The 24,037-nt window shown below is 39.6% G+C and overlaps 1 protein-coding gene across 1 annotated transcript in view; it reads right to left on the bottom strand.

Annotated features, from left to right (window-relative positions):
• Positions 1-24,037, bottom strand: part of EPB41L4A (erythrocyte membrane protein band 4.1 like 4A) — a 386,643-nt gene that overhangs the window by 244,520 nt on the left and 118,086 nt on the right. Inside the window, exon 3 of the mRNA XM_075325013.1 lies at positions 5,907-5,958. Coding sequence (XP_075181128.1) covers positions 5,907-5,958 — 52 coding nt within the window. The remainder of the gene's footprint in view (positions 1-5,906; positions 5,959-24,037) is intronic.

The raw sequence follows: 24,037 nt of genomic DNA, 5'->3' as shown, positions 1-24,037 counted from the left end.
TGTAGCTGTCTCGTCTGCTTGAGGTTATGGACTTCTACCTTTATATTCTCCTGTAATATGTTTTCATGTATTCAGTGACCACAAGTTATCCAAGTCCTGAGGCAGCAACCCTTAACCATGAGCTTCCTCCACACTTCAGTTGGGATGAGGTTTTGTTGATGATGCGCAGTATTTTATTTTCCTCTAAACATAACATTGTGCATTTGTGCTAAAATGTTCAACTTTTGTTTCATCTGTCCATACTTTATTTTCCCAAAAGCACTGCTTTTGATAAGTCACAATTTCTCTTTTTCGGGCGGCTTTCTTTGTGATATCCTTCCATGACCACCATTCTTTTTCAGTGTTTTCCTAATAGTGGTTGCATGAACAAAGGTTTTGTCAGAATATCTTTTATTGAGATACTTCCTTTCTCTCAGAGGACGACGGTTATTTGGGTTATTATGTGATAGATTTTCTAAGATGGTCCATTTGGTACCCTTGCCTAAGTTGCCGTCTTCAACAGAGTTGGTGCCCTTGGTTTTTCAACAGGTGGTTCGTTTACATGGTATTCCTGAGAATATTGTGTTGGACAGAGGAGTTCAGTTTGTGTCTAGATTTTGGAGAGCATTTTGTTCTAAATTAGGAATTGGGCTGTCTTTCTTCTGTGTTTCATCCTCAGACCAATGGTCAAACAGAGAGCTAACCATACCTTGGAAACCTATTTGAGGTGTCTTGTATCTGCGGATCAGGATGACTGTGCTTCGTTTTTGCCATTGGCAGAATTTGCTCTCAATAATAGGGCTAGCTCTGCTACTTTGAGGTCTCCATTTTTCTGCAATTTTGGGTTTCATCCCAGGTTCTCTTCAGGGCAGGTTGAGGCTAAAGGCCCCGTTACATATATCGGGCGACATGTCGTCGGGGTCACGTCGTAAGTGACGCACATCCGGCATGGTTTGACATATCGTAGCGTGTGACAGCTACGAGCGACTGTGAACGAGCAAAAATACGCACCTTATCATTGCTCGCTGACACGCTGCTCATTTTAAAAAAAAACAAAACGATCGTCCTTCTGGGTGCCGGTTGTTCATCATTCCCGAGGCAGCACACATCCCTCCGTGTGACACCCCAGGAACTATGAACTGCAGCTTACCTGCGGCCGCCGGCAATGTGGAAGGAAGGAGGTGGGCGGGATGTTACGTCCCGCTCATCTCCGCTTCTATTGGGCGGCCGCTGTGTGACGTCGCTGTGACGCCGAATGTACCTCCCCCTTCAGGAAAAGGATGTTCGTCGCCCCCAGCGAGGTCGTTCGGGAGGTAAGTACGTGTGACGGGGTTACAAACTTTGTGCGACACGAGCAACAAATTGCCCATAACGCACAAGCGATGGGGGCGGGTGCGATCGCACATGCGTCGATTTATCGTGCGTTCGCATGTAACGGGCCCTTAAGGCCTGTCCGGAGTTGATTCTGTGGTAGAGAAAATGCAGCAGATTTGAGGTCAGGTAGTGGACAAATTGTTTCAGGCCCAGGAGAATGCCAAAAGTTTTGCTAACCGGCGTAGGACTAATGGTCCCTGGCTTAAAGTGGGGGACATGGTTTGGTTGTCCTCTAAAAATATTCCTATGATGGTTTCTTCTCCTAAATTTAAGCCAAGATTTATTGGGCCTTATAAGATTTCGGAGATTATTAATCCCGTATCATTTCGTTTGGCTCTTCCTGAGTTTTTTAAAATTCACAATGTTTTTCATAAGTCTTTGTTGAAGAAACATGTGGAACCAGCAATTCCCACGGCGGCGCCTCCTAATCCTGTGTTGGTAGATGGGTATCTAGAGTATGAAGTAGAGAAAATGTTGGATTCCCGCCTTAATAGATGAAAGCTTCAGTACCTTGTTAAGTGGAAGGGTTATGGTCTGGAGGACATTTCTTGTGTTTTTGCTTCTGACATTCACGTGGACAGGTTGGTTCGTGCCTTTCATCATGTCCATCCTGATAGACACAGTGGCTCTGGTGAGGGTTCGGTGACCCTCCTCAAGGAGGTGGGGGTACTGTTGTGAATGTAATCCGAGTAGGTGCTGGTGTGGAGCTGCTTCTGGTGGCCAGGAATGGTACTGAAGCTGAGTCTGAGATCCAGACAGGTGTTGGAGTTAATTTGGAATCCAGGAAATCCTACTGCAAATCAGCCTAGTGTATTTAGGAGGGCATTTTCTGCCTGGTGGCCACCGGTGCTGGTGCTTCCCGCCTGCTTTTGAAGATGTCTGGGAGTTTTCCCTTCAATTTCTCCCATTTCTTCTGTAGCTGAATCTACTCCAGATAAGTTTGCTAGTTTCTGTGCTTAATTGAGGAAATTGCACTTAAGTTTTTTTCTGCTTATTCTTTTTGGTTCTGTGTTTGGTTTCTTGTATGTGAGAATCTGTCTTTCTGCTTCTGTGAGGAGGGCAGTTCCTCCAGCAAGAAAGGGAGCTTGCTCCCTCTGCATGTTTGGATTATTTGCACTTGAATATTATTTGTTCTGTGATTTTGTTCCTTCCCTTTATATCTGCAGTTCTGTTTAAAGTGTCTGGCACAAGCATACCTGATATAGTGGGGGAGAGACAGTGTGGTCTTAGTATTTTTTTTCCTATCAGACGTTTGGTATTTTTTTGCAGGGTTTTTATGCTGGCCGCAAACAGTTATCTGTCCTGTCCTATTGTATCTGTTAAGTCGGGCTTCACCTTTGCTAATCTATATTTTCTGTGTATTGTGATTTCTTACATTACCTTTGTTGCATGTTGGGGGCTTGCTATTTCTTTGGGGACTGCTCAGAGTCAAGTTACGATTCCTCATTTCTATCTTTGAGGTGTAGCAAGTTTCTCAGGCAGTGACGAGGTGACTAGGTGTGTTAGGAACATCCCCCTGCTACTTCTAGTATTGTCTGATAGGGGATTGCGGTCAGTTCAGTTTAAAACTACTCTTGTGGTTTTCTTTTTTCTTGATTAATGGGATTTTTTGTGATCGTCCACGGTTATCAGATCATAACACAGGCACTGCTCATCACCTGCCCAATACAATCCCAACAGTGAAACATGGTGGTGGCAGCATCATGCTATGGGGGTGTTTTTCAGCTGCACAGGACGAGTGGTTGCAATTGAAGGAAAGATGAATGCAGCCAAGTATAGAGATATTCTGGAAGAAAACCTCTTCCAGAGTTCTCTGGACCTCAGACTTGGACGAAAGTTCACCTTCCAACAAGACAATGACCCTAAGCACACAGCTAAAATAACAAAGAAGTGGTTTCAGAACAACTCTGTGACCATTCTTGACTGGCCCAGCCAGAGCCCTGACCTAAATCCAATTGATCATGTCTGGAGAGACCTGAAAATGGCTGTCTACCAACGATCACCATCTAACCTGACGGAACTGTAGAGGATCTGCAAGGAAGAATGGCAGAGGATCTCAAAATCCAGGTGTGAAAAACATTTTTCATCATTCCCAAGAAGACGCATGGCTGTACTAGCTCAAAAGAATGCTTCAACTAAATACGGAGTAAAGGGTCTGAATACTTATGACCATGTGATATTTCAGTTTTTCTTGTTTAATAAATTTCCAAACATTTCTGCATTTTTGGGTTTTTGTCTGTCGAAATGGGATGCAGAGTGTAAAGTAATGAGTGAAAAAAAAATTAACTTTTTTGAATTCACCAAATGGCTGCAATAAAACAAAAAGTGAAAATTTAAAGGGGTCTGATCACTTTCTGTATCAACTGTGTATCTATCTATATATATATATCTCAATCTCAATATAAATATATATCAATATAAATATATATATATGTACACACACACACTTTACCTGAGTTAGCTAGAAAAATCTATGTAAATACTTTATGTTGAAAGACAGAAAGTATCAATCCCAGAATACTTTGTTTTGGTTTTTTTTACATGCATATGTATACTGTGTGCAGAATTATTAGGCAAATGAGTATTTTGATCACATGATATTTTTTATACATGTTGTCCTACTCCAAGGTGTGGAGCCCATGCTTGAGAGCCAACTACCAATTAAGTAAATCAGGTGATGTGCATCTCTGTAATGAGGAGGGGTGTGGTGTAATGACATCAACATCCTATTTAAGGTGTGCTTAATTAGGCAACTTCCTTTCCTTTGGCAAAATGGGTCAGAAGAGAGATTTGACGGGCTCTGAAAAGTTCAAAATTGTGAGATGTCTTGCAGACGGATGCAGCAGTCATGAAATTGACAAATTTTTGAAGCGTGATCACCAAACAATCAAGCGTTTCATGGCAAATAGCCAACAGGGTTGCAAGAAGCGTGTTGGGCAAAAAAGGCGAAAAATAACTGCCCATGAATTGAGGAAAATCAAGCGTGAAGCTGCCAAGATGCCATTTGCCACCAGTTTGGCCATATTTCAGAGCTGCAACGTTACTGGAGTATTAAAAAGCACAAGGTGTGCCATACTCAGGGACATGGCCAAGGTAAGCAAGGCTGAAAAACGACCACCTTTAAACAAGAAGCATGAGATAAAACGTCAAGACTGGGCCAAGAAATATCTTAAGACTGATTTTTCAAAGGTTTTATGGACTGATGAAATGAGAGTGACTCTTGATGGGCCAGATGGATGTGCCAGAGGTTGGATCAGTAAAGGGCAGAGAGCTCCACTCCGACTCAGACGCCAGCAAGGTGGAGGTGGGGTACTGGATTGGGCTGGTATCATCAAAGATGAACTTGTGGGACCTTTTCGGGTTGAGGATGGAGTAAAGCTCAACTCCCAGACCTACTGCCAGTTTCTGGAAGACAACTTCTTCAAGCAGTGGTACAGAAAGAAGTCAGTATCGTTCAAGAAAAATGTGATTTTAATGCAGGACAATGCTCTATCACATGCATCCAACTACTCCACAGCGTAGATGGCCAGTAAAGGTCTAAAAGATGAAAAAATAATGACATGGCCCCCTTGTTCACCTCATCTGAACCCCATAGAGAACCTGTGGTCCCTCATAAAATGTGAGATCTACAGGGAGGGAAAACAGTACACCTCTCAGAACAGTGTCTGGGAGGCTGTGGTGGCTGCTGCACGCAATGTTGATCGTAAACAGATCAAGCAACTGACGGAATCTATGGATGGTAGGCTGTTGAGTGTCATCATAAAGAAAGGTGGCTATATTGGTCACTAATTTTTTGGGTTTTGTTTTTGCATGTCAGAAATGTTTATTTCTAAATTTTGTACAGTTATATTGGTTTACCCGGTGAAAATAAACACGTGAGATGGGAATATATTTGGTTTTTATTAAGTTGCCTAATAATTCTGCACAGTAATAATTACCTGCACAAACAGATATCCTCCTAAGATAGCCAAATCTAAAAAAACAAAACACTCCTACTTCCAAACATATTAAGCTTTGATATTTATGAGTCTTTTGGGTTGATTGAGAACATAATTTGTTGATCAATAATAAAAAAAATCCTCTAAAACAAAAACTTGACTAATAATTTTGCACACTGTGTATATACACATACACACACACTGTTCCCTCTACATTTATTCATCACCTGAGGATAAAATTCACAGTCATTTTATCACTGCAGGAGACAGTGTTTGCATTGCCGTGGTATCTACACATTATTCTACTCCATATAAAATCTTCAAACCACAATATGTTTATTCATTACAACAACAAAAAATTTAGTGGAAAAGAAATAATGAGTTCCAAAAGTATCTAAATCAACAGACATCAACTGGATGTAACAAGCATCATCACATTGTCAGACGACGCGTCCATATTTTGTTATTCTGTAATCTAATAACATTAAATGCGTTATTGTATGCATTGCTAATCCTGTACAATACTCTATTCTGATGCATTATCTAGATAATCCAGAGCGTGTCTCATACAAACTCATGGCAGATCTGGAATACCCACACATACATTGTACTTACTGCTAATCAAATCTTTATGTTCTGAAATAGTCTTTGCTGGATCCAGCCAGTACTGTGTGGAAAAAATTAAAACGGTCATATATTAATAAAATAGTAACAGAAGAAACAAAGCAAAAATGCAAAGTTATCTAATATTTCATGTACTGGTACTTTTCATATAGTAAAACACAAAAGTTGATTTAAAGACAACTAATCAACAGATCAAAAAACACCATTTTTTTGCTCTTATTTTATTCCTTTTTAATCCGTCGTACAATTCCAGAGATATTAGAAGTATTTATTTAAAAGGGAATCTGTCAACATGTTTTTTTGCTATTTAACCCCTTCACGCCCTGGCGATTTTCTGTTTTTCGTTTTTTTTTCCCCTTCATCCAAGAGTAGTGATGGGTGATCCCGAACTGTAAAGATCGGGGATCGTACCGATCACATAGTGATCGTGTACACGATCCCGATCACGAGCTTTCCTGGGAAGCTCATGTTACACATTGGGTCCAGGGTCTGTAAAAAAAAAAACACCTAAAAAACATTATTAAAAAACATTATGATTATACTTACAGGTCCCGCGACGAGTCCTGCAGACTCTCTTTCCTGGTTGCTAATGCTTCCAATCATTGCTGTGCCCCCGGTAAGCACCACTGCCTAAAGGACCTTGCATGACATCATAGCCATGTGACCAGTCTGGTGTAAATGTTGTACAGACATTGGCTTACAGACTGGTCACATGACTGACGTCATCGAAGGTCCTGGGATCAGGAAGGTGGAATCATACCCTCTCTGTCAGCCTGCATCTCGCTCTGTACAGAGCGATGTGGCAGAGTTGAGAATGCTCTCTCTGCTTCTCACTTTGTATAGACTGTGTCTGTACAGAGTGATGAAGCAGAGTTGACATGGCTCTCCCTGTGGATTATGTCAGAATAATGTTTTTTTTTTATAATAAAGATGGAGTCTCTGAATTTTTTTTTAGTTTTATTTCTAAATAAAAAAAAATTCTGGGTTGTGTTTTTTTTTTTTTACTGTTTACTAGAAATTCATGGTGGCCATGTCTAATTTGGCATGACACCATGAATTTCGGGCTTAGTACCATTTGAGTATAAAAAGCTGGTATTAACCCCTTTATTACCCAGCGTGCCACCGCCACCAGGGCCACTGGTTGAGCCGGGTAAAATGCCTGGAAATGGCGCTAACAATGCGCTATTTCCAGGGGCAGTTGCGGGCTGCTGAGAATCCCAGCCCCCAGCTGCCTGGCTTTACCTGACTGGCGATCAAAATACGGCGGGAGCCTACGCAGTTTTTAATTACTTTTTTAAATAATTAAAAAAAAAAATCAAAAAAATGAATGGGCTTCCCTGTATTTTGATTGCCAGCCAAGGTAAAGCCAGGCAGATGGGGGTGGCAACCCATAGCTGTCCGCTTTATCTGCGCTCAGAATCAAAAATACTGCAGAGCGCTATGTCATTAATTTATTTAGTTTTATACAACTATATTTTGTGTACATTATATATATATATATATTTCTTTATATTTTATATTTTCATTGTGCCATTGTCCTGGTGTGTGTGGCATTTGCTGCACATGCTGGGACCTGGGCTGCCTTTATTCGCAGCTGCCTGTCTTTGCAACATGGAAGCGGTTTTGAAATGTTACAGGTATACGTGTTGCTTCAATATGGTTCTGCTTTTAATGTAATTAGGAGGCCACATGGCACAATGAAAGTATAAAATATAGAGTAGGACCCCCTATTGAGATTTGCCGTGACGTGGCAGGGGTGGCTCAAAAAATTGTTTGTTTGTTTGCTAAAAATCAAATTTTGCACTATAGTATAGTTGGAATATTTTATATTTGTTGCATGCCATTCTCAAGCAGTGCTGGCTCTCCCTCTTTTATTGAGAGATACACACACACAGCTCTGGTAAAAATTGAGACCACTGCAAAATTTTCAGTTTTTCTGATTTTTCTCTTTACAGGTATATTTTTGAGTAAAATGTAAATTGTTGTTTTATGATATAAACTTCTGCCAACATGTCTCTGAATTTCCAAGCAAAAAAAAATTGTATTTATTTTCTGAAAATACTAGCTCAGAGTAAAACAATATTGCAATTACGCAATTGTTTTTTTTTTTTTTTAATTTACCATATTCTCTATAGGGTAAAACTGACCTGGCATTATGATTCCCCAGGTCAGTAAGAGTTTACAGATATCAAACATATATTAGTTTTACTTTTATCTAAATGGTGAGAAAAAAAAATTCAAAAGTTTGTCAAAAAAATAATTGCACTTTTGTCACTATTTTCCAAGACCCGTAGCGTTCTCATTTTTCAGGATCTGGGGCTCAGTGATGGCTTATTTTTGTGTCTTGAGCTGGCATTTTTAATTATACCATTTTTACGTAGATGCAATGTTTTGATCTCCTGTTATTGCATTTTAATGCAATGTTGTGGTGAACAAAAAAAATGTAAAAAATGAGCGAGGGGACTAGTCCTCTGGGCGTTAGTTCCCCTGGCTTCTCGGCTCCATTAGCCTGTTAGCACGCCCCTCTGGGTGTGCTAACATGCTAATGAATGTGCTGCATCAGAGGATGATCTCACTCACCTCTCCGACTACCATCGCCGCCCGACACTGGATTTCGGATTAGTGTGCATGACCCCGTAGTTCTGGTCATGCACACTATGAAGGTGGGTGTACACATCCTGGCTTCAAAACTGAAGTAGCGCGCATGACCGAAACTCCAGGATCATGCGCACTGCACCGAAATCCAGTGTCAGGTGGCGATGGCAGCCGTAGAAGTGAGTAAGATCATACTGTGATGCTGCACGTTCATTAGCATGTTAGCACACCCACAGGGGCGTACTAACATGCTAATGGAGCCAACTAGCAAGGGGAAGTAACGCCTAGAGGATTAGTCCCCTCGCTCATTAGCATATGATATAAGATCTTTAGAAATACTTTTTCTAAAGATCTCTTTATCTATGCTAGTGTATACAGGGACAGTTATGCAGGGATTAGCAATATGCACCCAGAACTGCTTGTGGTTCTGGGACCATATTGCACCTGACAGGTTCCTTTTAAGGCCCTTGAGCTAGATGTCACTGTGCTGTTCAGTGGGCTTGCTATTGTATCAATTGGTTAGCACTAATAAACCATCTGATAAATGCTTCAAATTAAGTCAGCTATAAATATAATGATAATTGTAATTAAACCATCTAAAAAGGAAAGATCAGTTTCAATTGGAGGAAATATGTCCCATTAGTTGCCGGATTTGCCTAATTGTTTTCTCAGTAGTTAGTGATTAAATGATGCAGAGTGATGTCTTGAAACAAAAGCTGCATTTACACTGAAAGATTATTGTGAATGAGCGTTCATCTCATTATACTCTTTCGTTGTTGATCACCTGATGAACGAGAGAAACGATCTTTTGTGCATCATAAAAGACCATTTTCCTCGGCAGCATATGGTCCTGTGTAAACTTCCTATTAATTTGTATTGTAAAACCAGTTTGTGGTTTATATCTTCAGTTTGTTTTTTTTCCAGTTTAAAGTTTTTAAAAATATCTGCTGTAAAGAAGAAAAAGAAATATACTTTATGAAGTGGCTCCTAATGGAATCCAGTCCAAACTAAGCACTGTCCATCAATCAAAAGGCTGCAAAATCTTCATCTTAAGTGCTTCAAGAAACTAAAAAACACCCCAAAAAAACTCACTATTTTTAAAGCTGAAAAAAACCCCTGTGTGCATATGGCCTAATGTACTTTAGATGAAAGCGGTCAATCAGTTCATGGTTTGGTAAGCAAAGACAGCATGAACTCCAGACAGGCTCTCTCATTCCTAAAAGTAATATTTGACTTTAAACGCTTTGGTGCGGCACAAAAAACCTACTTTGAGAAATGAGCATATAATGGATGAGGAGTTTAAACAGAAGCAAAAAGAGTCCATAGGCGCGCTCCCACCAACACTGCTTGATTGACAGGTTTTTCCCTGTCTGCAAATATGCGGAGGCCTCTCAATCAAGCAGAGTCAGGCGAGGAGAAGCCATTGTTCTTTTGCCCACACTTTTGTTCCGGTGTTTGGCATGACTGGCAAGATAGATATATACTCTCCGAAATGCTGCAGTTTCAGAGAAAAATATAATTTTCTCTAATACGTGAGACAATAGATAGACATTTTTGTTTTTACAGACAATGTAAATCCATAATAAAATCATTAAAATTATAAGTGATACATGTCTAAAGCCCTGAATTCTTATCAGAAGACAATAACTATTCATTGTAAGCCCTAAAATGAGGAAAACAATTAGAATAGTTCCTCTTCAAAAAAGAAAAAAATCACGGACGCCTTAAATTTTATTAACTACAGACAAGGTTAAAAAAGTGCCCTATTATGGATTGTTCTGGAATATCTGGATATTTGGCAACCCTGCACACTGTCAAGATTCAGAGGCTTGCATTCCCAAAGACTGACTGCAGATTTATCAGAAGACTGGACAACCACTTTAATGTCCAGACAAAGTATACACCGTTTAATCAGCAGAGAGATACAGTTATGATAATACTTAATGTCAAACTTGTTTCATGAATAGTACGTATACAAAAGCGGTCAATCAGTGGTGTGGGCCGGGTTATACAAAGCTCAGCATTCAGAGAACTGGCAGATCTACAACAGATAAAACATTGATTTTATCAAAACACCAGCAAGAAGTTTAGATCTTGCTGCTCTCAGATGGAAAGGCAAAAAAACTAGTGGCAGATTTCCTTTAACGTACATGTCTGTCTTGTTATACTCAATATATGAGAGGGGAAAAAACAGATGCAAACACCCCAAGCAGAGCTTGTCCTGGACCGAAGTAAAATCCACTAAAAATCCTCATGGACAGGCTCAGACTGGCACACAGGGGAACAAGGGAATCATGCGGTGGGCCCCTGTGCCTGAGTGGGTCCACTACCCTCCAGTTTACCATCCTATAAATTTGTGAATGAGGGTAGAAGAATACCTGCATGTAGCTAATCAGTGGATCCCCAGAGTTGGTTACTGGCCGGCCCTTGGCCCCTGAATCCGTCACTCATCACAGATATTAAACTGTCAACAGGTTTTTTAGATTCCTGTGGAAATTCTGAGAAATAAAACACCCATCACAACAGTCACACCAAATAACTAGTGACACCAAATAGCAACCATGTCCCAGACTCTGACATGAGTGAAATCCACTGTGAAATCTGCAAATAATGAGCATCCTACACATTTCAGAATCTGCATCATGGTCATATTTCCGCACGGAAATAAAAAAAAATGTTTTGTGGTTGAAGTTCTCAAACTTCATCCACAAATTCAGTGTTGGAAATGGCACATGGCATAATGTCCCTGCTGGAAAGGAAAGAAGAAAAAAAAAAAAGTACATATATACAGGGTGATCCAAAAGTAGGTGGACAGAAATTAATAACATTTATTTTCATTTATATATAAAATTATATTTACTAACACAAGCATAACATTGACAATTACATTTTATTCTGAACAATAATACAAAAGCCCTTAAATGTTATCAGCGCAGGTGCTCAAACTGTTTTCCATTACAATTTGCACAGCTTTGAAGTCTGCTTCTACAAACATTTTTGCACAAGTCTCTTTGAGTATTAATTTCTTGAAATGCATCTCTTATGTATGTTTTCTAATCACTGACACTTTTTTTGTTTTTTGACTATAAACTTTGTCCTTGAGTACTCCCGAAATGAAAAAATCCATTGGAGTCAAGTCTGGTGACCGTGCCGGCCAATCAAGTGGGCCTTTTCGGCCAATCCATTTATTAGGAAATGTTTCATCAAGGTACTCGCGGACTACTCTTGAATAATGTGGAGCGGCCCCATCTTGTTGGAAATGAAGGTCATTTGAATTAGGCTGTTGCTGTAACAGGGGAACAACTTGATTCATTAAAATTTTGAGATACTTATCTCCTGTGAATGTTCTATCAAAAAATATTGGTCCTAAAACACCAAAAATTGAAATACCACCCCAAACATTGACACCAGGCTCATTTAGTTGTTGCTTTAACCCCTTCACGACCATGGACGGATATTTCCGTCATGGAGCGTGTCCCGTTAAGCCCCGCCCCCTGTCGCGGGCAGGCGGCATGGATCGGCACACATATCAGTTGTTTTCAACAGCTGACATGTGTGCCTGTATGTTACGAGTGGAATCGCATTCCACCCGTAACATTAACCCCTTAGATCTCGCTGTCAAAGTCTGGCAGCGAGATCTATATGTTTTTTACATACCGCCACCCCCACCGGAAGTCACGTGAGTGATCACGTGACTTTCGGTGGTTGCCATCGTAGCACAGGGTCATGTGATGACGCCTGCAGCTATGATGTTTCACTTTCGTTTTTCCTCAGCCCCGAGCAGAGGGAAACAGGAAGTGACTATTTCTGCTGTTTACAGCTGTATAGCTGTGATCAGCAGATAGATAAGAGCGATCGGATTGCTAATCGCTATAGCCCCCTAGGGGGACTAGTAAAATAAAATAAAAAAAGTAAAAAAAAAGTTTTAAAAAATTAAAAAAAAAACAAAACAAAAACCTAAAAGTTCAAATCACCCCCCTTTCCCCCCATTGAAAATTAAAGGGTTAAAAAATAAATAAATATACACATATTTGGTATCGCCGCGTTCAGAAATGCCCGATCTATCAAAATATAAAATCAATTAATCTGATTGGTAAACGGCGTAGCGGCAAAAATATTCCAAACGCCAAAATTACGTTTTTTGGTCGCCGCAAGTTTTACGCAAAATGCAATAACAGACAATCAAAACATAGCATCTGCACAAAAATGGTACCATTAGAAACATCTGCTCGAGACGCAAAAAATAAGCCATCACTGAGCCATAGATCCCAAAAAATGAGAACTCTATGGGTTTCGGAAAATGGCGCAAAACGTACGCCACTTTTATTGGACAAGCTTGTGAATTTTTTTTAACCCCTTAGATACAAGTAAACCTATACATGTTTGGTGTCTACAAACTCGCACCGACCTCAGGCATCATAACCACATATCAGTTTTACCATATAGTGAACACCGTGAATAAAACATCTTAAAAACTATTGTGCCATCACACTTTTTTTGCAATTTGGAATTTTTTTGCTGTTTTCCAGTACACCATATGGTAAAACTTATGGTTTCATTTAAAAGTACAACTTGTCCCGCAAAAAACAAGCCCTCATATGGCAAAAGTGACGGAAAAATAAAAAAGTTACGGCTCTCAGAAGAAGGGGAGCAAAAAACAAAAAACAAAAAAGCAAAAACGGAAAGTGCCCCGGGGCTGAAGGGGTTAATGTTAAATGCATGTTCTCATTATACCAGTATATACAATCATGTCTGTTAATATGGCCAGATTATTTGAAAGAAGCTTCATCACTCCACATTATGTTACCTAAAATTACTGGATTTTCTTCAATTTCGTTAAGCATAATCTCACAGTTGCAGCCGCCTCTCTGGATCATCCTCCAATAAACCACTTATTAGACGTGGACGATAAGATAAGCTTTCCACCCAATAGATTTCAGGATTCACATGATAGAAGCTCGTGAAATTCCCAATTCTAAAGAGACTCTTCTGGTGAAATTTTTTGACTCTGAACAAATGTTTCAGCCTCAAGTTGTTCATTATTTTCTGTACAGGCTGTTTTGGGTCGACCAGTTTTTGGAGCATTAAGGATTGAGCCAGTGGCATAGAATTTGTCACAAATGCGGTAAATGGTTTGTCTCTTTGGGGCTTGAGTACCAAATGTCTCAACCCAAATTGCTCTAACGGTTTCAGCATTTTCAGATTTCCAAAACTCTTAAAATCCATTTTCTTTGATCTGTATTTAAATTATTTGCCATTATGCGTTATCTCAATTATCTGAAAAGAAAACAAATTTGGGCGAGATTTATCTGTGAAAACTGGATCTGTGAAACTGACTCACTTGCCCTTAGAAACCAATCAGATTCCACCTTTAATTTTCCAAAGAGTCTATGAAGAATTAAAAGTGGAATCTGATTGGTTGCTAAGGGCAACTGAGTTAGTTTCCCTTTACACCATGTTTGATAAATCTCCCCCTCCATAAGCCTATTACACATACTGTCCATCTACTTTTGGACCACCCTGTATGAATTATATATATATATATGCGCTTGTTCACACCTCAGTATTTGGTCCGTCATTTGCATCAGTGTTTCTATTCCCAAACCAGGAGTGGAACTTGCAGAGAAAAACTAGAATTGAGAGCTTGACACCTGTTCTGTGATTTGCAGACACTCCTGGTTTTACAAATACTGTGGGAAAAAAAAGCCTTCAGCACGTGCTATTAATGCCATGATACTGCCATGTAATTTAGCATTACACCAAATCATTTTTATCTTTAGCCCTTAAGCACATTATGAACGGCAGGATCCTCAAAAAAACCTAAAGCAATCTATTTAAATAGAGATTATCAGGACAAAAATGTAATTAGCAGATAAAAAAAGCTAATTATGCCAAGGAAATTGGAATTGCCTACATTCAAGGAAGGAAAAATTAACCCTTAAATATAAACTATAGCAAATATTCATGCATCGTTCATCACTTTACACACCAGAGGAGTTCATGCAGACACTAGTGTAAATAATATCTCCCAATAGTTATTACTTATTTTCCAAACAAGTATTAATAGCTGCAAAAAGTTTGCCTTTTTGGTTTGTTTGTTTTTCTTGTTTTTTTTAGAAAGGGTGGTTATGGTGTATTATTAGCCTCCCCACACCATCCTGCGAGTTTTTGGCCACGAAAAAAAAAAACTGTTTTACTATACCAGATCATTAAAATTTGTGAAATGTCATCCACATACTACTTTTTCTTTATTACAGATGAGAAGCAGGTGCAAATCTGCAACTTGTCAATTTTTTGGGATAGGGGGAAAAAAACAATCAAAATGCATTGGGTTTTTTTCTGCCACTTTTTTGGTTGCAGAAATGTCTGCTGCAAAACCTTAAAAAGGGCACATATTCTAAGGGTGGAGTCACATTAGCAAATGGCATACGATGCGAGAGCAACGGATGCAATATGCTAATGACCCAGGCTCTGCTGCGAGTGTGAGCCGAGTGTCATGCGACTGTGGTCCGATTTTGCGATCAGGTCACAGCTGTGAAGCTGAGGGTGGGCGCTGCAGAGGAGAGGGAGGGGTTAATCCCCCCAATCTCCTCCATTGTGAGCCTGTGCGTGCGTATATCACACTGCACTAGGATAACATCCGAGTGCAGTCCGATGTTTCTCTCGCACCCATTCACTTGAATGGGTGCGAGGGATACGGCTCTCGCAGAAAATCACAGCATGTTGCAATTTTTTTCCTCAGTCCGTTTAGGGCTCAGGAAACACACGCAGATCTGAGCTGCAGCATTGTCTAACATGGGGCGTGAGTGCAATGCGAGATTTTATTGTTGCAGCCAATTACTAATCCTGATAAGCTATTGGAAAGCTCATGCAATGTGCGCTTAACAGATATCTGTATTAGGAGATATACAGAGGTACCTATCACCCATAGACTTCCAGATTGGAAAGAAATATGTGTTTTTACTGGTCTCATTGGGATGGAATATCGTAGTCTGCTAGGCAATGTTATACTTTTTTTTTTTTTTTTTATGGTAAACTAGCCAAATGGATACTAAAAGGGCACTGTTTTGGCCTTCATTTGACTACTGGACGCATGTAAACAAATATAACAAAAACTGGTATGCATTTACATCGCTGGAGAGCTTCCCATTAGTCTGCTTACTTTATGGACACGCACAATGGCTGTTTGGTGCTGAATCGAGATGAGCGGACATGTGGAGTTCGGGTTCTGCTTGTCCACCTGAACTTTTTAAAGCTCAGTTTTGGACCCAAATATGACCTGAACTTCATTTGAAGTCACTAATTGGGCAGTTCTGGTCTTCGCCCACATGCAGCCAGCCATAAAGTAGATCACAGCAAGAAGGCCTGCGGAGACACCATCACATGTTTCTCAACGCTGGCAAGAAACTAGCCAGGTCTTTCACCGGGAAGGAACAACCACGGGAAGGGCAGTCTCCAGTCAAGGAGACAACCTATGCCAAACATGGTATCCATCCACAGACAGCCGTTTCGGGGTATTTGCCCCTCATCAGTGTGGAGTAGGAATCTGGCTAGTGGGACATTGCCTAGTAAAAGACTATGTGAGCAAGGATGGTTGACCTTAGGGAGATCAACATCCACCACTGCGGAGACACCATCACGTGTTTCTCAACGCAGTGATTCTAGAGCAATGCCCCCTGGGAAATATTCAAAGCAAGAAGGCCTGCGGAGACACCATCACATGTTTCTCAACGCTGGCAAGAAACTAGCCAGGTCTTTCACCGGGAAGGAACAACCACGGGAAGGGCAGTCTCCAGTCAAGGAGACCACCTATGCCAAACATGGTATCCATCCACAGACAGCCGTTTCGGGGTATTTGCCCCTCATCAGTGTGGAGTAGGAATCTGGCTAGTGGGACATTGCCTAGTAAAAGACTATGTGAGCAAGGATGGTTGACCTTAGGGAGATCAACATCCACCACTGCGGAGACACCATCACGTGTTTCTCAACGCAGTGATTCTAGAGCAATGCCCCCTGGGAAATATTCAAAGCAAGAAGGCCTGCGGAGACACCATCACATGTTTCTCAACGCTGGCAAGAAGTAAAGTAAAGTAAATCAATAAGTAAATAAAGTAGATCACTTCCGGAAGAGAGAGAGCAGTTTTTTTGCCATATTTATTTATTTGTTTGGTGCACATTCTATCCGATCACACGGTTACCCCTAGTGTGAGCCATTAAAACACTGCAAGTGGCTCACACTGGGCTGAGTACCGAGTGTACCTCAGCACAGTGATGCTGAAGCAAGTTGTCAGCATATGTAAAGCACCCCGACCTCCGAATCTGAATTTTGTTTTCTTGGAAGAACCCGAGTTCATTCAGAACACCAAACTTCAGGTTCGCTCATCTCCAGTGCTGAATAATGCAGCAGCTTTCCAATAAGACACTTGTACCTGTCCTCAGATGTCATTTTTACCTGCACATGCTTTTCACCTTTATCTCCAACTTACTATGTGAGGTGTGTCTTATACCTCCCTTATGGCTCTTGTACTCCCTAGGACAGAGCAGTGTGGTTATGTACAAAGAAACTCTGTCTATGGAACAAGTGCAACATGTAGGTAAACGTGGCTGCTGCTATAATAGGGGCACAGGAACATCTAAAAAATGAGGTAGTCAAATAGATTGCAGAAGTATCGTCAACATGCTATGTATGCATGTCCTTATTTCCTGGCAGATTACTGTAAAAGTAGATCTAACACATGAGGACATTTGGACACTCCTGAGCCATACCATCCCATCTTGTTAAGCTCCAACAAACAAAATTGGCCCAAGGCTACGTGGCGACTTTGAGCCTCTAAAGATTCTCAGTACTGCATAATTGAATTTGACCTCGTTAACACTGCAACCTGCAAGTGGCTGGAACCGTGACATGTAAATTGCCAGAAATCTAAATGAGCTAGCTTTCAGGAGACAGGGGTGTTGTGGTTGGGGAAACCTGTAGGTCATAACAACCATATTTCAAACACCACTTCAGGGGTTTTTCGTTTTTTGTTTTTTTTTCAGTGCTGGAGTGGTGCTTTAAATCCTCTTAAGTTTCCTGCTCCTTGCCATATACTCACCTTTCGTAGTAAGAAAGACAAAGCTTGGGCAAAGAAAAGCACTCTACTCACAAATTTATCAAATATCAAACATGTTTATTTAGAGAAAAAAAAAACATTTTAAAACCAATTTCCATCCATCATGAAATTAATTGTATAAGACATAAATATAGTGGGCCGAGTTATATCAAAGTCATCACAAACAGACAATGGAAAAACAATAATTAGCAGTTAAGTTGAACAAAACGTCCATACATTTAAATTCTCATTACAGAAAATACAAATTGTATAATAATAACCTGGACTTCGCCTGAGCCATTAAGATCCAATAAACGCTAACATGATGATATCAAGCAAGGTCACAAGATAGTGCAACATACAACCTGCATTTGGTATCCAAGCTGTTACAATCCTATGTGAGAAAAGCCCTCATCACTGTAGAACATTCAATAAAGATTTAAACATGATTTCAGGAAATCCATTAGCCTAATGGAATTCCTGAAATCATATTTAAATCTTTATTGAATTTTCTATAGTGATGAGGGCTTTTCTCACATAGGATTGTAACAGCTTGGATACCAAATGCAGGTTGTATGTTGAACTATCTTGTGACCTTGCTTGATATCATCATGTTGGCGTTTATTGGATCTTAATAGCTCAGGCTAAGTCCAGGTTATTATTATACAATTTGTATTTTCTGTCATTTAAATTCTCATGTATGGATGTTTTGTTCAACTTACCTGCTAATTATTGTTTTTCCATTGTCTGTTTGGGATGACTTTGATATAACGTGGCCCACTATATTTATATCTTATACAATTTTTTCATGATGGATGGAAATTAGTTTTTAAATGGTTTTATTTTTCTCTAAATAAAATAAATGTTTGATATTTGATAAATTTTTGAGTAGAGTGCTTTTCTTAGCCCAAGCTTTGTCTCTCTTACTACTGTTGCCTTTTGGGCTTATGCACCCTCACTTTATTAATATAATATTTATTATAAAGTTGTGCATTCCCAATCCCTTGTTTTGGCATATACTCAACTTCCAGCGGCTTCATCTATTACCATTCTTGTGCCCGTGACTTTTGACTGGCTGGAAGTCAGAAGTTACATCATAAGGTCTCAATGCAACTCTATGAGAGCGGTTACGAATCCAGAACGAGGCTCTTAGCATGGTGCTTTAATTTGAGTAACTTTCCGTGTAGCATAGTAATACTTCGATCTTTCCCCTGCAGCATATCATGAAACCAAAGTCACTGTATAGCCCTAGCTATATTTATTATGCCCTTCTCCTGATGAAGAAATATGTTTGAAACGTGCGTTGAGGCTGCGGGGGGGCACCACTGTATGAACACATGTAAGTGTTGTAAGTTTCGTCTACTGTAGTTGCTCTAATTTTATCATTCTGATTTATTTTTGGGGTTTCTGCTGTAATGGTAAATAGTGGGCTTTCTTTTGCCTAAATACCTATGTTAATAATTACCAGCAGTGTTTTTACCCCTCTTTTTCCTATGGGTACATCAGACTTTTTTTTTTTTTTAGCATTATCTGCATTTACTCTTAAAGGCCCAGTGTCCCTTATGTTGTATGGTTATTAGATCTTGTGTTACCTTAATATTATGGTAGGTGTCCCTCACTAAATTTGTTGTCGGCTAACATTTATGATTTTTTTTTCTTTTTAAATATGCTGTATTTAAATGTATTTTTAATTTTAATATTTATGATCTAATAATATTTTTAGGGTACAATATACTCTTGTTTTTTCTGGTAGTTTGATCTATATTTTGAGTTTAGTTACCAATGTAATTATTGGTGGGTAGTTCTTGTGTTGTATATTTTTTTATATAGCACCATCAAATTTCTTATAATCTTACAGAGATCATCATCACTGTCCTAATTGGAGCAAGCAATCAAAATGTATCAGTCTTTGGAGTGTGGGAGGAAAGCTGAGAAAACATGCTTAACACTAGAAGTCCCAGAGAGGGGTCATTTAACATTTCTACCATTGGAACCCCATGGAGCTCGAAATTCCTGGGACTTCTAGTGTTAAAGGGGTTGTCTCTTGAAAACAAGTTATCACTTATCCATTGGACTTGTTGATCAGTAGTGATCCGAGCACTTGGACCCTCACTGATCGGCAGAACAAGGAACTTTTATCCCAATAGTGATCTAGTGGCCGTGTGTATGTTCGGCCTGTCTAACCTTCTAAGCCTTTTTGTAACGGGGATAAAAAGTTCCCCATTGGGGATAAAAGTTCCTTGATTTACCTATCGGTTCAGCTTCCGTTGGTGGGACATCCACCAATCAACAAGTTATCACCTATCTTGTGTATAGGTGATAACTTCCTTGCACCAGACAACAACCTCTTTAATGGTGAAATTGTTTTTTTAATTTATTAAGGCTGCTAGTTTTAGAGACATCATAACAAAACGTAATGCAGTATGAATGACACTACTGATAAATGATACTCTTTGTATTCACATGGCAGTAGGGTTTCACATTATCATAACAGTCTGAAGTTAGAGCGGAGGCCCCAGTTACACACAGCAGAGAAATACTACAATAGCATAAGGGATCCATTACAGAGCATGGCATACATTCAACACCCTGTCTCATTCATCAGCATGTTATCAAATTGTGCGATGAATGTCTCATAAAGACGTATGATGACTGGAGGTGTCATCCCTTACAGATGAGTTTTGTTATCTAGTTATCTTCACAGACAGTGTCTTATACGAACAAACACCCTGATAAAGCCTGAAGACAAAGTACTGTACTGTTCCTTGATGAAGTATTCTGATGCAGAGAAATGAGCACAAAAAGCCACTTATGAGCAATTTACATGTTTCCGAACTCCACTTAAAAAAAACACAAAAAACGTCTAGTAAAGAAAGAGAAATCTCTCTTGATTCTGGAACAGAGATCTTTGATATTAAAATGACTTTAATCTACAATAGAGAAGTAATTATTACGAAGTACTCTCAGAAAGATTAATTAGACAGGATCCGGTACAAAGAAAGCCATTTCAATGCATAAGAAAAGTTGTCCGGAGGAGAGAGGACTGGACATAAATCCAGAAAAGGCTTTTATGAATTTGATGTGATTCAAGCTTAACAGTGGCATGTGTCTGCCATTGATAACCACAAAGAACACAACCGTTAAGGCGGTTTCCTAAAAATCTCCTTGTAAGCACACCTGGTTCATAAAGCCTGGTGTCAAAGCACTGAGAGATAAAATAGGCAAGAGTATTGGATAAAAGTCCAAAATCTAAACCAGGGGTGCACAACATTTTTTGGTCCAAGGGCCACATTGGTCATACTGAACCAATCCGAAGGGCTGCAAATTTTTTTTAAAAGGGATACATACATAAATATATCATCATAACCATTGTCAGTACATCAATACATCATCAGAACCAAATTTTGAGAATTTTAGAAGGATTTGGAGAGTTTATTCTAAACAAAAACAAAAACAAAACAAAAAAACAAAACAAACCAGTGTGAACACACCCAACTTACAATTAGTTTTTGAAACAGAAACTCAACCAAATCTTCCTCATAATCTCCAAACTAAGTTTTGTGGATTTTTCAGTTTTAAAATAAAGCCCATTATGGCGTCATGAAATTATACATGACCAAGAACTACAGTCAGTACATGAATTCAGTGCCCAAACCACATTCAATACATGAATACTGAGCTAGAACCACCGTCCATACATAAATGCAGCACCAGAACCACTGTCAGTACATGAAGGCAGCACCAGAAACACAATCAGTGCAAGAATACAATGCTAGAACCACCGTCAATACTTGAATACATCACCATAACGACGGTCAGGAGAGGAATAAATCACATAGCTTAGTACAGTGATCAATTGTAGTTTCAGGCCAGCCCCATAGACACTTGTATCATATGAATCTGCAACGTCAAATAGGACCTTAAAAATGGTAAGGAGATACGAGGAGTTGTTGCTACTAGTCATCTTCAAACTGAACCATAGCACTGATGACCCAGGCAGGATCATAAATAAACATTTACATTCTGATACCCTATAGATTACATAATCTCTGATTGAAGTCCTTCTCATCTCTTTTGACTCCAACCTTTTTTTTATAGTACAGATGCAACAATTAGATTTCATGTCCACAGCTCTCAAGACTTCACTCTTCTCAGTCTTCATCAGCACTTCAACACAGTGCCCTTAAAAATAAAAAAAGAATTATTATACTGCCCCATGAATAAGATCATCTCCCATGGTGCGCCCCTGAATAAAAAATTGCTGCACATCGGGTCAGGGGCTGACAAGCTCTATTTGACTTCTGCCCCTGTCCCGAACCATTCAACTGTATTCACATCTGAAAGAAGATAATTCAGTGGAATATAGGAAGATGAGAACAGGAGTCTTCAGGTTCTCCGCAGGCCGTGAACCATCCTTTGGCGGGCGGCATGCCCATGTGTTATGCTAGGTATGGGGAAGTACCACGTGTAAGGAGACAGAGAAGGGAAGTGAAACTGTCTAGGGAAGGGGAAGCTCACGACCCCTGACCAAACCTTCTACTGGCCTCTGGGTCCACTGACCACCCTAGATAGGTACAGACCCTTTGCACCAAGCTGGATACCTGACCCTGATAGGGCCAAATTCTAGAGACTAGGTAGGGAATGGATGGGATGAGCACTTAGTCAACCCCACTAAGCTCTAAAGAAGACACAGGGAATACACACAGGGGAAAGCACACAAACAATTTATCTCCAAGATGACTCAGGGAGAGGTATAGTGATGAACAACAATGTTTCTTCAGGTGGATACCAGCTAACTGCTTGCATCCAAGGCCTGTATAGGTAACTATCACCAGCAAAGACCAAGGGGAATGAGAGTATTTAAGGAAGTGCTGATGATTAACAGCTGAAAGGTAAGGAAATCTGCAGGGTCCTAAATGGAAAGGGATTTGTATAGCCATACACAGCAACCTTATAAACCCGTGACACCACGGGTCATATGTTGTGCAGACCCAATCTAAATAATTCAGCATTAATTCTAACAAGCAGGGAATAGCGGACCTATCCAATTGACCATAGAAAACATATTTGGACAAAATTAATTTCTTAAAAAATTTAAGCTACATTTTTACATAGTTGACTACCTAATTAACATTTTTGTGGAAATGAATCTCTCTGAAAGTACCTTCTGAGTGAAATTACCAGGATTAGAGTGCAGGTTTCGCTAAAGAGTTTTGTAAGACTTTCTAAATAAGAGAAATTGATTTAAAGCCATAGGCCAGAGTGAAATTCCAATGATGGTTAAGGCATTTACTGGGAGAGAAGAATAAATTTATACTGCGGTTTGTTGCAAAAAGGTCTATTTGAAGAGAGACCCCACCTGAACTCCAGTTGATAAAAGATATTTGCGGATACCGATCATTCTCCCGAATCCAAACTCTGATGACCCAAGAAGTCAGCTTTCTTATTCAAAGAACCTCTGTGGTAAACTGCAAATAGAGAGAATCAATTTCTCTGCTTAGCTAAAAATGTTTGCGATAGCCTGTGGAGGACCATGCCTGGATCCACCCTGGTGACGGATGAAAGGGATTGCGGCTGCATGATCTGTGTAAACTAGAGTATGACATTGTTGGATCAAGTGTTGGCATCTCTGAATGGCCTTCCAAATTTCTTGAAATTTTTGCAGGGAAGATGAACTCATCATAAGAGTTGCCTATCTTCAGAGTTAAGTGTATGGAATGTGTTACCCTACCTCACCTACTCACATTGGTAGTGACGGGATAGATCTGATTCAGAAGCTAAGTAGCCCTTTTGGCCAGGTTTCAGGTGAAGAACCACCATCGAAATGAGTACTGTACCTTGGCTGGTATGATATCTTTCCAAGGAAAACATAGTTCTCTTAAAGATGAAAAGGATGAATTTTTTAAGAGGTATTTTATGAAATTGGGCTACAACAGAGATGCAGAATGAAGTGGTCCAGAACTGAAAGCACAGAGAGAGAAGAAAACGTCTGATTTGATGGGGTTGTCACACTAAATATTGATTTGATTTAGATTTCTCTTTTGTTCATTCACTTTTCATTCTGTTAATTACTAAAAATAAATAATTAACACTACTATTTGTTCTGTTTAAATCATTCTTACTTTAATATTTTGCACACCTGCCTGCACAGTATTGTATACAGTACATGTCCTCCAAACACATGTCAAAAGGATACAGAGTATATTTGCGTGTATGTTGGGAGATTTTTCCAAATCGATTTTTGTAAGATGGTATATATTGGGCCTTACAAGAGTAAGTCACTAAACTGACACTCATAGGATTACCATTCTCGAAGGACATAAATAAAATAATCATCCAGAAAGGCAAAGACATGATCATATTAATGTTATCCTCTATCAATGTTCATGTTATTATTTTTATAAAAAAAAATAAATAAAAACACACACATGTCTA

The sequence above is a fragment of the Anomaloglossus baeobatrachus genome, chromosome 1 (assembly GCF_048569485.1).
Source record: "Anomaloglossus baeobatrachus isolate aAnoBae1 chromosome 1, aAnoBae1.hap1, whole genome shotgun sequence".
Taxonomy (NCBI): domain Eukaryota; kingdom Metazoa; phylum Chordata; class Amphibia; order Anura; family Aromobatidae; genus Anomaloglossus; species Anomaloglossus baeobatrachus.
Note: the sequence above shows the minus strand (reverse complement) of the source record. Positions and strands in the feature narration are given on the sequence as shown.